This window comes from Chiroxiphia lanceolata, chromosome 22 (assembly GCF_009829145.1).
Source record: "Chiroxiphia lanceolata isolate bChiLan1 chromosome 22, bChiLan1.pri, whole genome shotgun sequence".
Taxonomy (NCBI): Eukaryota; Metazoa; Chordata; class Aves; order Passeriformes; family Pipridae; genus Chiroxiphia; species Chiroxiphia lanceolata.
Window position 1 is genome coordinate 1190911 of NC_045658.1, and position 15611 is coordinate 1206521.

At 48.0% G+C, this 15611-nt stretch overlaps 1 protein-coding gene across 13 annotated transcripts in view; it reads right to left on the bottom strand.

Moving 5' to 3' along the window:
- Positions 1-306: 306 nt before the first annotated feature.
- EIF4G3 (eukaryotic translation initiation factor 4 gamma 3) overlaps positions 307-15611 on the bottom strand; it is a 144514-nt gene continuing 129209 nt past the window's right edge. For all 13 annotated transcript variants that reach the window (XM_032709249.1, XM_032709242.1, XM_032709247.1 and 10 more), the window contains 10 exons: positions 15229-15452; positions 13978-14093; positions 11716-11888; positions 9193-9318; positions 8070-8151; positions 6277-6375; positions 5267-5413; positions 4044-4125; positions 2507-2653; positions 307-1670 (listed from right to left, as the gene is read on the bottom strand). In XM_032709249.1, the coding sequence (XP_032565140.1) occupies positions 1489-1670; positions 2507-2653; positions 4044-4125; positions 5267-5413; positions 6277-6375; positions 8070-8151; positions 9193-9318; positions 11716-11888; positions 13978-14093; positions 15229-15452 (1378 nt within the window). In that variant the 3' untranslated portion in view covers positions 307-1488. The remainder of the gene's footprint in view (positions 1671-2506; positions 2654-4043; positions 4126-5266; positions 5414-6276; positions 6376-8069; positions 8152-9192; positions 9319-11715; positions 11889-13977; positions 14094-15228; positions 15453-15611) is intronic.

Sequence of the window (15611 nt, forward strand, 5' to 3'; positions counted from 1 at the left end):
AGGTCCCTGGTTCTGCAGACACAGGAGGCGAAGGGCGGTGCCGGTGGGGCGGCCGCGGGCGCAGACACGGCGAAGGGCTGTCGGGTCCCTGCTCGCACAGCTCAGACCTCCAGAGCTCCCAGGATACCCCAAGTCCCCGGACGAAGCCACTGATCCAAGTCACACGAGGGACAGGGCAGCCACAGCTGGAGAAGCCAGGATGGGGCACCAACCGGCCTGAGGCACCTCCCAGCCTCGGGCACCAACACCCCCCTGCTCCCGGTCAGCGAGGTCTCTCGGCACAAAAGGTCTCCCAGGCAGCAACCCCCTTTTTTTTTTTGCCTTTTTTCTTTTTTTTTTTAAACAACAATTGCTCTCACCCCTCATTTTTGGTAGTCACACAGACAGACACACACTGTATGTACACAATTTGGGCCCGAGGACCTACGGCACGCCAAGGAAGCACCGCTCAGGATGGTGCACACATTCAGCAGCTGTCAAAGGAGAAGTCGTTTTACTTTCTTTTAAACTTGCAATGTTTGTCTTTATTTTGTTCTTTATATTTTGAAAGTGAAAAGAAATAGTATTGAGTCAATTTCTTTTTTTCTTTTTTTTTTTTTTTTTTTTTTTAAATATTTTTTATATTTATTTAAAAGCCTTAAAGTTGCTCTAAAGTTTCTCAAAGTATCACTAGTACTTTTTTTTTCCCCGGGGTAGCACTGTTTTCAATGAGTTATTTTTCGGAGCACTCTGGTCCGCAGCAGTTTTCTCAAATGCATTTCCTTCCGATCCAAGGTTATGTACGGTTTGATTACTATTTTCGTTTTAAATTTCTGAAGCAAGCTGAGAGGCAGGCAGAAAAATCTGATGACAATTCAAATAAAAAAAAAAAACTGATCTCGTCCTCATCTAGCTCACCCCAACCCCCTTGAAAGTTTTGTCTATTTATCATGCTTTGAAACAAAACTGAGGTGCGTATGAAGGGGAGGGAAATTTATTTCTCTGCTTTTGTTCTATTATACAATTTGTTTACAGAAACTGCAAATTTAAAAATTACACTGGCATTTGCAGTCCTTAAAATAATAAATTAAAAGTTTCCAACCTTTTTTTTTTTTTTTTTTTGCTAAACAGATTTGTTTTGCTGTGTGTTTTTTCCTAAGTATGAGTCCTTGTTTAAAAAGAAAAGGAAAAGATTAAAACAGAAAATATTTTCTATAAATAATACAGGTATTTTGGTTTGGTGCTCCCGCCCTCAGGTTTGAAGTTTACTTTTGTGGTTTTTGTTTTTGTTTTTTTTTCAAGTACCTTTTTGCCTCCATGATCATCACCTCGGTGTTTATCGGGTTTTTACCTCTCCCACTCGTGCGTGTGTGGGGCAAGGGGGGTCTGCGAGAGAGAGAATTGGCCTTGCTGCACTGTGATTGGCGAAGACGTGAAACTCTTTAAAAAAATACTTAAATTGTTTCTTTTTTTTTTTTTTTTTAATGTTTTAAATCTGTATTTTAAGTTTTAATTATCCTCCGACTCCTCTTCGGCCTCCCGTAGCCACGTGAAGAACGCCGTGACGGATTTGAGCGCCACTCCCTTGCCGTTCTGCTCCGCCGGGTCCTTGCTGCTCTCCCACTTGTAGAAGGCATCCTCCGAAATGACCTCCTCGTCATACAGGCAATCGAAAAACATCCGCAACAAATCTGCAGGCGGGAAAACGGGCGAGAGCGGCCGTGAGCGCGGCAAAGGGGATGAACTCCCGGCACAGGAGATGGGGAGACAAGGAAAAGGAAGGGCTGTTACTCAGGTATTGCCTCCTGGATGCTCAGGGGAGGGGGAAACAGCCCTCAGAGAACAGGGGAAGCTGGGAAAGCAGCTGTGGGAACACGTTATCCAGAGACTGGCCTGCCAGCAGCACCCACAGCAGCACATCTCCCTCTGGACCACACAGCCTGGCTCCCCTCCAACCCCGGATTTTTGTGGCTCAGCAGGAGGGAAAACACCCAACTAATGCCATAAAGGGCACTAAGGACGATCCTGTTGGGTGTTTTGGGGCACTCTGAGTTTGTGCTGCACGTTCCCTGGGAATCTCTGTTTCTTTGGCACATCCCTCGCCTCTTGTCCCACAGGAGTTTTCTGCAGCATCTCTGGGACAAGACTCATCAGTTGTCCAACTGATTTTATTCCCTCCAAGGCCACAGACATCTGTGGAGCAGCAATGCAATTACAATGTTCAGGTGCTGTGAACTCCTCAGGTTACTTTCTACTGCTCTTTTTTACCTCGACATGGGTTTGTCCTTCCTTCTGCACAGCTGCTTACAGGAGCTACCAAGAGAAGAGCCGGCCTCCAGCCAAGCATTTGGGAACCTGCACTGCTCTAAAAGCTGGAATCTGCACAACCTGAACCCCCCATGCTATTTTTTCCTATCTGCTACATAAGGTAAGGAAAAGTACATCCTCTTCCAGCCTCTGCTCCCACAGAAACCCCCTTTCCTTATGCTGCCAGAGCTCAAATCCTCAGCACAGAGGCAACACTTACTAGGAGGTTGATCAAGTTTTACTATTGATGCTTGTAGTGCATAAAGTGCTTGTAGTTCCTTCTCTGTGTCTGAGTCCAGGTACTTGAGTAAGATGGGCACTCTCTGCTTGATAACAGCAGTGTCCACACGGAAGCTGGAAGAGTCCGCTGAGGGAGGAGAGGAAAACAAGGTCAGCCTTGGAGGGAGAGCAGGGACAGGTCTTCCCTGGCCTTTATTTATTCAAACAGAAATCACAAACACAGGTGGAGAGAAAAGGAGGATGAGAAACAATAGGAAGTGTTTCTGATCGATGGCTTTTTCTGGAAGTCTTGGTCCTTCCAGCCCCCCAAATTCCAGTATCTGCAGGGACCCCGGCCCTAAACACACACAGAAGAATCACAGCCTTACTCTGCAGTGCAAATTGTGTTTCCAAAGGCAACTGGGTTTCTGGGTTTAGAAGTTTAGAAGGTTTTTAGAAAATTCTTTTTTTTTTTTTCTAAAAATACCAAGGCAGAAAAAGAATCATAAGATGTACATGACAAAGGAATCAGGAATATACACAAAATATGCATTAGAAATCCTTCAGCAACATGGGTAAATTACTCAGCAGCTCGATAATCTTGTGGGTCCCTTCCAACTTGGAATGCTCTGTGGTTCTGAAGTAGATCATGTAACACAATGAAGTGATATTTTGAAAACAAAAGAATAAAAACTCAGTTAGGGGTAAGGCCAAAATTTAAACCAGAGGATGATGTTCCTGACACACATCAGGGAACCCTTAACCACTGGCAATGAAATCCCACGTCCCTGCTAACACTAGGTGGCACGAGCAGGTTCTGTTCTCAGGCAGAGGAAGGAGCTGGGCTGTCCCTCCCCTCCCTCACACGGTGGAGTCCAGCCCCTTCTCTCCCCAAACTCTCCCAGCTCAGAGCAGAACCAGGCGCTTTCCAAGCACCATTTTTTGCTTTGCCAGGTGCCAAGAGTAAAGTTAAAGAAAACCAAGTGAACTGAGCAGATGTTTCTGCCTGCAGCACTTTACTCCAACCCCCCGAGGGTCTGAGGTTCCAACGTGGGAACCCTCCCTCTCCTGCATTTCCAGCCGACTGCTGTACATTTAACAATCCACATAAACCACCTTTCCAAACCTGAAACTTTGGACATAAAACTCTTACAGGACCGAGCTGCAGGTTGGCTCCTTCCTGCAGCCCATGCTGCCCCTGGTACGTGGCAGCTGCAGGGGGGGGAACACCCAGTGTAAGTGCTGACACAGGAGTGGAAATGCTAATTACCTTAATAATGTCTCAGTCATTTCCACCTTCACTAGGAAAATCAATGAACAACCTGGAATTACCCAGAGTTGTCTGAAACACCTGCTCACACAAGGTCACCTGGACACACCAGGTCTTGGGAACACCTTAACTGGCAACATGCCCTGGGGAAGGGACACCCTGCTCTGAGCAGAATCCTTAGTGTGTGATAAAACACAGCCTGGGGAGGGAAATGTGATATAAACCTGAAAAATACCAAGTAATTCTTTTTACACTGCAAGTAACTCACCTATAATAGCTGCTTTACAAACTGCTGTCATTAAAGCTCTAAGGAATGTAGGTGAACTCATCTGGCTTTCATCTAGATTAGCCTGAAATCAAGAGTAGATGGATTAGCCCGAAATCCAAATGGACCAGTTAAAAACACGCTGCTGCAGCAGAGCCACCGCTTCCAGACCCTGCTGCTGAATCTGGCAGCAAGGCCAAGCTCAGCAGCAGCTGCTGCAGCATAAACCCAGTTCATCCCTGCAAACATTCAGCTTTCCCACTCACTCCTTGAAACTCCCTCAGGGACGTCAACAGGCACCACCAGTTCTCCTGGGATCAGTGCACCGTTTAACACCTCCCACAAGGAGCCAAACGGGCAGTGCTGGGCTCACAACACCCTCACACACTTTCAAAGGGGTTTGGGCTTTTCCAACAAACTTCATGGCCTGTTCCTTGGGTGGAGGTTTGTTTGCTTTGTAGCAGAAACTGAGAGAAAGGCTGTGGAACTTGTCCAAGGCTCCAAAGAGCCTGTGGGTGATCCCAGATTTTCAGTGCTGCTTTCGTTCCCCTCCTCGAACAGCAGTGGAAAAATGACATTTCTAACACACTGCTCTGCCAGACAAAAACACTGAACTGCAGCTGACCAAGATGTAGGGTAAGCACAGATCTAAATGCATCAGGTTGGGTATAATTACAGACACTAAATATCTGGCTTAAAGGATGCAGCCAGAGACAGAGGGCAAAGATCAGTGGGTTAACAGGCCCTTTTCCTCCCCTCTTTTTATATTTTTCTTTGTTTTCTCTTCCAGTGCCTGGCCTGATGCACTAGGAAAGGTACAGGTGCTCTCAGTGACTGCCCAGGATGTTTTTGCAGAGGGAAATTTGAAGAGGTCATGTTGGAAAAAAGCAAGGAGAAGCTTTTCTCCCCTGTTTTGGGAATGTAGCAGGATATGGTCTAAAATGTACCAATGGTAGAAGCAGGGTACTCAGTGATGAAAAGTCTACAGTACTTAAAAGGCAGTTAGACAGTTAATATGGCTAAAATTCTTCCCTCCTAAAGCTGACTCATAAATAGCTAATTATATTTTAGATTTTCATTCTTTAGAAGTGTTCATTGCACAGACCAAACCATCTCAGTGTCCTATACCCCGAGGGGAGCCCACAGAGATGCTCCTTCACACCAGAAAATAATGATAAAAGCCATTAATGAACAGTGTGCAGGGAGGGTGAAAATCGTCTTTGTACCTCTACCCAGTCAAAGATTTGTTCATCATTCGCCTTGTCCTCAACAATGAGTTTTTCCAGCTGCTTGTTCAGCTCTTCTGCAGAGAGTTCTTTCTCTGAAAGTGCTTCTGAGGAACTGGAACAGTCGGACTCCGTGAACTCCAACTTCTGCAACACAAGTGAGGATGAGAATCAGGGAAATGTCCTTTCCTAAGGCAGAATTACACCAGACTGAGCAGCAAACTACACTTCATTCTGCTTCCTGGCATCTCTCAGCTGCTCAGTTATTGTTACAAGGATATAAACTTTCTCTGTTCCAAGGGTTAGGAAGCATTTTACAAACACGTGGGGGCTACATTATCCAGCAAAGACAACCAGGCACCTCAGGGCAGCTCCAGCCCCTCACTGTTGGAGCACACACACAAAATCAAGTGCATGTGGAGCTGGAATGCAACGACCAGAGCTGGCACTGGCTCAAAGAACACCCCAGTTCCCTGCAAACTGGGACAGAGGAGCCACATTCCCCTCAGCAGGGCCCAGGGGTTCACCAGGCCATGGTGATCCATTCCCCTTCCTGCAGCACAGCACTTCCTAAGGCTAAAACAGGGCAGTGGATCACTCAGAGCTCCAAAGGGAGACAAGACCTCTGGCACATTCCTGAGGAGCAGCACCAATAAGAGCTGAGGTGCCTCCATCAGTCCTGGCTCCCCCGGGATCATAATCCAAGGTGGGCTGAGTGAATTAACTGCTACCATTTATTGTGGCCCTTCTGCAGATTTTCTGTCCTTGCTGCAAAACTCACTCCTGAGGGGGTTTTTCCAGCTGGAGAAGGATCTCCCAGAGGAAGCTGGGTGATGGGAGATGTGTGCCTGGAGCAGAGGGGACAGGCCTGTCCTCCCTGTGCTCCAGAAGGAGGTGCTGAAACCATCTACCCCAGCCTGAGGACACTTCATCACCCCATGTCCCAGCTACATGCAAAAATGGGATGGGAGAGGAAGAAACATGGGACCAAAACCAAGACCTGAACTCACTTGTTCCATGAGAAAGGTATGTACATCCTCCCCTTCGGGCAAGTAGTCCTTCCAACTGAGGCCAGACTCCCTCCATAAGGCTCCCACTTTCTTATGGCTCTGAAACACAAACAGTTTTGTTCATTTTACACACCCAAAGGATGCCCAGAGCTCACGTGGGCTGGAATGGTGCAGCTGTGCCAGAAGAAACCCCGGAGCGTCCGGAGAGCCCGTGCAGGAGGAATCACATGTGCAATCCCCCTGGGAATGCACATCTTGGCAGGTGGGAAACGCCTCGTGACGGGGAGTAAACAAGGCAGAAGTGACACGGGGGGTTCACAACGACTCCCAGAGCTCCCCAGGAGCACCGGGAAGGGCAGGTTCCCACGGCCCTGACATGGAGCTGGCACTTGGATGGCTTGGATCCTCCTCCTGACTTACTCTGTGACTCACCCCCCCTGCCTTGACATTAAGGCACCAGCAAAACAGCTCCTTTGAGAAAGTTCCTGAATTTACGTGGCTGTTTCCCAAGCCTCAAATTCAGGTACAAAATCCCAAATTATCTCTTCGATTCCTGGAATTTATGCAAACTTTGAGGAATGCCCTGGAGCACAGACAGCTCAGCCTTGCACAGCCCCTGGTGTCACACTGACCCCACAGTCCCTGCCTCGGAGGGCACACACAGAATTCTGACAGGAATGAAAATGCTGAGAACAACCAGCTCTTTCCACCCAAATGCTTTGCCAAAATTTGACCTTCCAGCACCTGCACACAGGAGATCACTCTGTAGCCTGATGAGCTCAGCCTGATTTTTAGTTTACAAAGCAGACTACAATTTTCAGTTCCCATCAGTGCAGGTTAAGAGCCAACTGTGCATAGTTCCTGCTCTGATCCATCAGGATCTGGATTAGATGACTGATATTACACTGAAATCCCTGAATCCAAGTCTTGGCCTGGACAAGGTCAGATGAGAAACTGTGGCAGAAACAGAAACCCAAGGCTGTGCTTCCACCCCTGGAGCACAGCAGCTTTTCTTTCACAGAATAAGAAAAAAGTAAGTGGAAGTTGACTTCCAAACAAGACTAAAATAGATAAATAAAAAGTCACTCTTTGCACTGTTAGACTGAAATGCTCCTGGAACATTCAACCTTACTTGAATACATGCTTGAAAAAATAAAAAAAGGCAAGTGAGGGATTTTACAGGGTTGAAAATAGACACGCTCCAAAGTGCAGGATTTTGTTGGATTAAAAAAAAAAAGACAAAAAAGGAGATGAGTTACAGGGAAACCACCAAACTGGTTGGACACACAACTGTGAGGTGTGTGTGAGCTCTTGGAGCCACAGGGTGAGGAGGTGTCACTACCCCTAGTGATGGGTGAACCTCAGGAGTCAGCAGGTTTAGTTTGGATAAGCACCCAGGAGTCTGAGGCCATCGGAAGCTTATCCGAGCCCTGAGAACCTCTCGGTCTGCAAGAACAGCTCTCTCGCCAGATTCCCGGCACTTGCTGCTGGTCAGCTCAGAAATCCCTTGAGCATGTCCCTCTTGCAGCATTTCAGGCACTCTGAGCTTCTGGGAGAAGCCAGGTGCAAAGGTACCTGCAAAAGGGAAAAGTCGGGAGAAAACAAAACGTTAACTCGACTTTTTGGAACCTCGAAAGGCTCGGTTGGGATCTGGGGGTGCAGAGGCAGGTTTGCTAAGTTATCTGGACTGGCTGGCCCATCCCTAAACGTCTCCACGTGGGAACTGTGTAGGATTCATGCACGGACATGAACAGGCTGCATCCAGCTCCCACCAGGGGCTCCTGGACACTCACCATTTGTTTGCATAGAAGGTGCAAGATTTCAGCAAGCAAGACGCCGGCTCTTCCCACAGGAAGCAAGGGTTTGCTAAATTCTCTGCAATGAAAGGAAATCAAATATTTATACTTTGTAATTCGTATTTTGAATCCAAGGCAAAGGGTAGTGATCAAACTGAGGCAGGAAATCACCTCTACCTTCTGCCAGGGAGGAAAGATCTGATCAGAGCAGCTGGTAAAACACTCAGTGATGCAGTGACCTTGTCACAACAGGGCTAATTATAAAGCCTTTAATTTCACATCAAAAAAGGTTATAAATTATATTTAATGCCAAATCCACTCATTTTTGTGGGATTCTGCATTTGGATAGTGAGACCTTTTTTAGGGAAAAGGCTGTTATTTTCTTAATATGCCGGTTACAGGGAAAGGGAACCATTCAGCTGGGTTCTGCTTATCCCCAAATACATAAGGACATGTACAAAACACAGGAACTTTGGTCCTGGAAATTGTTTCCAGTCTTGCAGGCAGGTTTTTTGCCAGATTAAGATAGTTAGTAGTAAGAATCACAGAATGCCATGAATGGTTTGGGAGGGACCTTAAACCCATCTCATCCCACCCCCTGCCATGGGCAGGGACACTTTCCACCAGCCCAGGTTGCTCCAAGCCCCCTCCAACCTGGCCTTGGACACTTCCAGGGATGGGGCAGCCACAGCTTCTCTGGGCAACCTGTGCCAGGGCCTCCCCACCCTCACAGGGAAGAATTCCTTCCCAATATCCCATTTATCCCTGCCCTCCTTCAGTTCCTCCCCTGAGCCACACAGACTCCTGTGCGATCCCTCGCTCTCTTCAAGTCTAATTCCCAGAACCTCTGTGCTCCCAAATGACTCCACTGTACAACACTTGGGTATTTTTAAGCTCAGCTGAAGCAAACAGGGTTGAAGTAGATTTATGGATAAAACCCTTCTCCAAGAGTGAAAGCACCACAGTCCCTTCCCAGCACAGCTCTCAGTCCAGTGCCGATCCCGACTGATGTTCAACAAGCTTTTCATCAACTCCCATGGGAAGCTGAGCCTCTGGTACTGCTCATCCTTTACCTACTGCCATGAAAATACTATAGAATAGCTGGAAAAGCATCACTTACTGTATAAGTTCTCTCATAGAGATTCCTCCTTCTTTTAACATGGGGGTCACCAACTCAGCCAGGTACAACCAGATATGGGGTATATCTATGGCCATGTCGTCTGCCATCTCCAAGGTCTCTGAAAAGCTTTGAAAGGAGAGGGAAAAACATCAAATGTTAAATGATATTTAACTGGAAACTTTTCCTGCAAAGCAAATCTGCACTGTAAGAACCTTTTGTTACAGTAGAGAGGAGTAAAGAGAGAGAGGAGTGAGGAGAATCAAAAAGCCACTTTATGCTTTCTGTGCTTCCAAACTGCCAGGAGTGAATTTCTCCATGCAGTAACACAGAGAATATGTGGAAAAAGCACCACCTTTTGTACAACCAGCAGATACAGCCAAGAAAGCAAGAAACAATAATTCTTACATCCCAGTACCAAATCATTTGCTGACTCATAACACCTATAAAGCATTTCTGCCTATAAATATGAACCGTCAGGTAAACACAACTTCCTTCAAAATATCCAAACGTTTAGAGAAGGGGGTTAATCATAACGGAATTCCAAATGTGAGGGAGGCAGTGGAATGTCTGTGAGTACATCACACAGCACAGAGGAGTTCAGCTCAGCAGAGGGGGTTTCCATCCGCAGCAGGAATTACAGAACTGCTCCCCAGTGACACAGTTTCCAGAATGGCTCAAAACTCTTCTTTCCCACAAAACCCTTGCAGGAGCCTGGTACCAGATGATCCTTTTTCTGCTCTCCTTCCAGTTGTTGTCATGGTTCTTTTCTCCTCAAAAACCTTGAAAATTCCAGGGTCTAGTTTAGTGACTGTAAATGCACATTTTCCCTCGTGCTTCAAACCCAGAAACCACCTCCTTTGCTTTGTTCTTTGCATCCTCTGCTGCTCCTTCAGCCCAGGTCTGTCCAAGCCTTTCTGCCAGAAACTGGTTTCCTGTTGTGCATCTCCCCAGACGTGGCTGGGACCAGGTCTCATCCCACACCCCTCATTCCGTGGTGATTTCTCTGCGTAAGTGAAGTGGGTTTTGGTGTTCTCCTCATGCACCCACTGAGACCCACTTGCCCTTTCATCATCTTCAGGAGCCATTTCCTGTTGTTTTTGCCACATTCAGACCCCACATCCCACTGTTTCATCATGATCCTACTTATTTGCCATCCCAACCACTTATCCACACTCCGGGGAACACGGAACAGCTTCAATCACAATCCATTATGGAAATGCATCCCTCCAATCAAGCCCTTCTGATCACCAGTGCTCTGTGGACACGAGGGTACTCCCTGTGGAGATACACTTTTCCTGCTGGTCCATATGGTTTTAAGCTCAGGCTGCCTGAACTTTTCCTGTGAGCCCAGTGAAACCCAGGGACAGCCACAGGCACAGGGAGATCCCCGTCGGAGCGATACCACGATGGCACAGGATTCAAACAGAAGCAGCAACCACCAGAGCCAACTCCTCAGAAACTCGGTGCCTGAAGTGTTATTTCTCCTGCTTGTTCACTGGCTGTGCTTGTGGTTATCTCTGTTTAACCCACCCTGCTCTATGAGCAGTGCCAGGGACCTCCCTGGGAACATGGATCCTTTTAGGATGGGACTCCAGGCAGGAACACAAAACCCAGAGAGATGAAATGAGCCAGCAGCCAAAACTTGGGTCTTCCTGGGGCAGGTTTAACCCATCTGGTGCACGTTCTCCTCCTCAGCCCCTTGAGGACTCGTCCACTCCAAGGTGAGGTGTCCTGACAAACAGCATCACGTGGGTAAAGCCTTTTTCCCAGTGGGAGAGCAGCTGTAGCTCTGTGGATGAACAGGACCTCAGGCTGAAGAGCCTCCAGGTATTAATGTCACATGAAGGTTTCTGAATTCTTCCTCTTTCAGTCATATTCAGTGATTTGCCAAAACAAACACGGACAAATGTGTGACAGAACAGAGATCTAAACACACACAATTAAACAGACACCTCCAGATCCGCTTAGAAATAAATACTGATATAAATATGAATGCATTTACGAGCATTCGGGCCCAGAACACTCCCACGAGACAGAGACTGTGTTACATATCAGCCTTGAAAGGCTGCTCCTGGACTAAAGTTAAAGGGAGGAGCTTAAAAGGACTGACAGAAATGTAAATATATATATACATATATATAGCTGCTTTTAGTTTGTACAGTATATTTATTTGTGTAAAATAAATGCATATACTTCCCTTTCCCCTACAGAAGCCTCTGGCCTGAAAGTTTCTCTCTGGTGTTGAGATAAATTGTGGGAAGGGGTGGGGGGAAGCCTGGAAATTGGATTTTGGATTTCTAATGTGGCTCAAACTGCCACAATTCACTAAACCCATCCAAAATACTTAAAATAGATTACAATAATTGTATTACAAATAGACTAAGGTGAAAATACTCCTTCAAAAGGAATGTGTGGAGAAGGCAGGACACCAAAGCAAGGTGGGCAACCTTCCTCTCCAGCACAGCGTCCACTCGCAGGGAACACTGAGGAAAAGAACCCGTCCCACGGATGCAGAATACCAACCCCTTGAAGAAATCCTGCTTGCTCAGCTTTCCTGACTGCACCAACTGATGCAACAACTGGCCCATGTGATCCCTGGTGATCTGACTCCGCTCCAGCGTCGACTCCACTCCCACGCGCACGAACACCGGCAGCAGGCTCTGGGTGCTGAGCTCCTCCACGCACTGCATCGCTTCCTGCGGGACAACACGGGCACCCTGAGCTGGCAACACCAGCCACGGGGCACAGCAGTACTTGCTGCTCTAACAGCAGGGAATTTGGGAGAAATGAGCTTTTAGTGAGGCTGCCAGGCCAAGTGCTGAACTAGGAACCTCATCACGAATCGCCACTGAGGTGGCAACTGAGTAATAACAACAACAACAACAACAGTAATATTAATAATAGAAGAATAGAAGAATAATGGAATAATAGAATAATAATGGAATTTATACCACCCAGGTAACAATTTTTAAAGCACACAATTGCATTCCAGGGCACAGTTTGGCTGCTCAGTGAAAGGAGAGAATTGTCTTCTGGATGCCCTCAAAACACCTCTCATTCCATTAAACATCAAGCCAAGTGAAAAAGAGGGCACCAGGTTAGATCTGTCACTGATCTGACCTGGCACAAAGGCCACTGTTACAAACCCACATCACATCAAGAGGCAGAAAACAGCTGAGGAGTGTTTGGAGGCAAATCTCCCCTTTCTAAAGCTCCTCCTTTCTGGGCTGAGCACTTTGTAACCCAAGCAAAGAAAGCACTTCAATCGAGACTCTCAGAGCAGCGCTCAGCGCCACACATCAAAAATCCCCACTGCCATCACCAGGACCTTCTGGGTCCAGCCCACAGAGCTCAGGGGCTTCCTGAGCACAGACCCCTGCTCTGTGACCAGGCTGTGCCTCGAGGGATCCACACCTGACACCCCACACGCGTTTCCACAGGTTTTGAATGGCTCCTTTACACAGGTCAGAAGCCTGGTGGTCCCAGCCAGTGCCCAATGGATCCCGGTGTCCCAGGACACACAGGGAATGCTGTTGGCTGACCCTGCTGTCACCACACGCTGATGCACAGCTCCAGCTCCGCAGTTTGAATCCACAGGCAGGTCAAACTCAGAAGACCAGACTCCTGAGGAGTGACACAATGTTCACATCACCTGCACCCTGGTGACTCCCTCAGGGGCAGCAGCAGGAACACGAGTTTAAACTGAGTTTAAGCTCCGCTGCACCTGAAGAGCACCAAGAATTCCCCACTATCCAGTAACTCCTGGTGCAAACAAACAGCCTGATCCCATGGATTTTAACCAGCCCTGCCCTGTCTAGTGCAATTCAGCTCCATTTCCACCCTGCCACAGAAATTCATCGCTGTATTTGCGAACAGAGAACCAAAGCAGCTCCTTCACCCCAAACATCCAGAGGGAACCTTTGGAGTCCATCCTAAGAAGGAAAAGGAGTGGAGGCTCCTTGGCTCAGCAGCCCCCTGCCCCAGGCCAGCCCTCTGCAGTACACTGCCAATCAAAGCAGGGTTTTTCCTCTCCAAACCAGTATTTAATAATTTATCCTAATAACTAGATGTGAACTCAAAACACTCCATCACGAGAATATTCCTCTTTCCGATTATTAATTGGAAGCCTCACGAAATGGAAGCAGCAACTCTGCTTTTAGGGTGCCAAGCCAGCAACTCCCAAGTGCTGCCATTTCAAACTTGGCAGGTTTTAAAATTTCTTTCAGTGAAAGATCAAACGAAGCAGCTTCGCAGCCAATGTAACACTTCTTGCAAACTCCCTGGCGAGCTAAAAAACCCTTTTACAAGGGAAACAAAATTTCAACCTTTTAACTAGGAAGTGATGACAGCTGCTCAGTAATTTCTAATGTTTATTAAAAATCCTCTGGAGTGGTTTGTTCAATATTTAGTATTGCTTTATCTGCCTCCAGATCAGAACAGCACATGCTTTGATAACTAAATGAAAACCTCTGTTTATTTTCCCACTAGTTTTTCTGCTTCCAAAATTGCTGTTATTATGGAGCTGCTCAGTGATTCATGACGGATCACATACATCTTGCTACTTAAAACACACAGCCTGGGCTATTTTTCCTATTACCAGCAGGGTAGAAAATGGGTTTGGGAGACAAGTGTCCTAAAAATGTTCACAGAGCTGCTGCTGCTGCCCAGATTTTGTCTGTCCCCACTAGTTCTGCTGCCTCTGTGTGGGTGCTCACACAGTTCCTGCAGAGAAAGCACTCCAGCCCTGCAGAGCTTTCTGCTAAGTGAGGCTTTCATCTTGCTTACCTTAAAATCATTAATATGCAAGAACTCGTCAATGATAGATTTGCATTTTCTCTCTATTTCCTCTTCCGACAGTGAAGGCTTTTCTTGCACTGGAGCTGGAGGAGCTTCTGGCTTGGCTGATGGAAACACAACAAAAAAAACGTGTTTGGGAAAGGAAAACCAGCATCATTTTAGAGATGACATTCTGAAAACAGAAGCCACTGGAGCAGGTGTGTTCCCTGTCCTATCCTCAGGCACGGGGCACTTCTTGGACGGGGCTTGGAGCAACCTGGGCTAGTGGAAGGTGTCCCTGCCCATGGCAGGGGGTGGAATGAGATGGGCTTTAAGGTCCCTTCCAACCCAAACCATTCTGGGATTCTTTCCCAGCTCCATCCCCTGCTGTGAACTCCCAGTATTCCTGTAACTTGGTCTTGCAGGAGCACAGCTGACAGTGGCACAGGTGGAGCACCTTCAAAGCTCTCCATCAACATGAAATAATTAACTGGGAGCTGGTGCAGGACATGGCAAAGTTAAAACACTGACTGCAACGGGCAGCAGCCCAAGGCAATGTCCCGATCACATCCCAAAACCCTGGTCCCATGGAGTCCTCTACAACATCCCAAAGCTCCACAAGGAGCGTGTGCCGTCCGTGGCAGTGGAGATGTTTCCCAGGGAAGGAGAGGAACACTGGACTTATCATAAAGGTTCTGTCCACAGGGAACATCACCCTAAGTGTCCTCAGCGTTTCCTCACTAACAAATCAGCTCCAGCTGGCAGGAGGGAAAAGTAGGAGCTGCAGCACCAACAAGGTGACAGACGAGTCACCCCAGTGGGTGCCACCCCCCCGCTGTGCCAAACCTGGCTCGGAAGGAGGGCTGGCAACAACACAGCACCAAAAAGCTGCTGTGAACCCCCTGTCCCAGACCCAAATCCCTGCCCTGCCCCCGGGGAATGCTTGGAAAGGGCAGATAAGGCTTTACTGGGCACTGAAGAAGCATTTCTGAAGAACTGACACTGATTTGAGCCCATAAACCAGTGGGACAGTGACAGGATGGTGGGGGGGGTGCTGTGCCGGTTCCTGCAGCCTTTCAGGTCCACGGATCCTATGGAGGAGCTGGTGAGAGGGATGAGGCCCAGGCCTGCCTGACTCAGCTGTGCCCCCGCCTGACAACACTTCCCACCCCTGCACAGACACCTGTCACTGCTCCTGGCAGGTTTTCCCTTGTGCCTTTTCACACCTCCCGACCCCCCGAGCGTGGAGGAGCCGCTCACCGGGTTCCTTGGCTTTGCTCCTCTCCGCCTCGGTGCTGTTCCTGTCCAGCTCCATCCCGCCCGTCAGCTGCTTCACCGTCTCCAGCATCTCCCTGCGCTGCTCCTCCTGCGCCTGATTGTCCAGGAGCAGCTCTTTGCTGCTGCTGCCCCGCAGGAACGTGTTGGGGCGGGACAGGGAAGGGGGCAGAGGTTTGTCGTTCTTCTCCCTGCCCGTGCTCCCGCGACTGCGGGACAGAAACACACTCAGGGGATGTGGCTCAAGCAACCCCTGCTAGGAAAGGTACTCCATGGCTTTAGAGTAACTGCAGGGAAAAACAACTCCATGACCCAAACCTCACTCAACTTTTACAGTTGTAGCTACACAGAATATAATGAAAATTAAC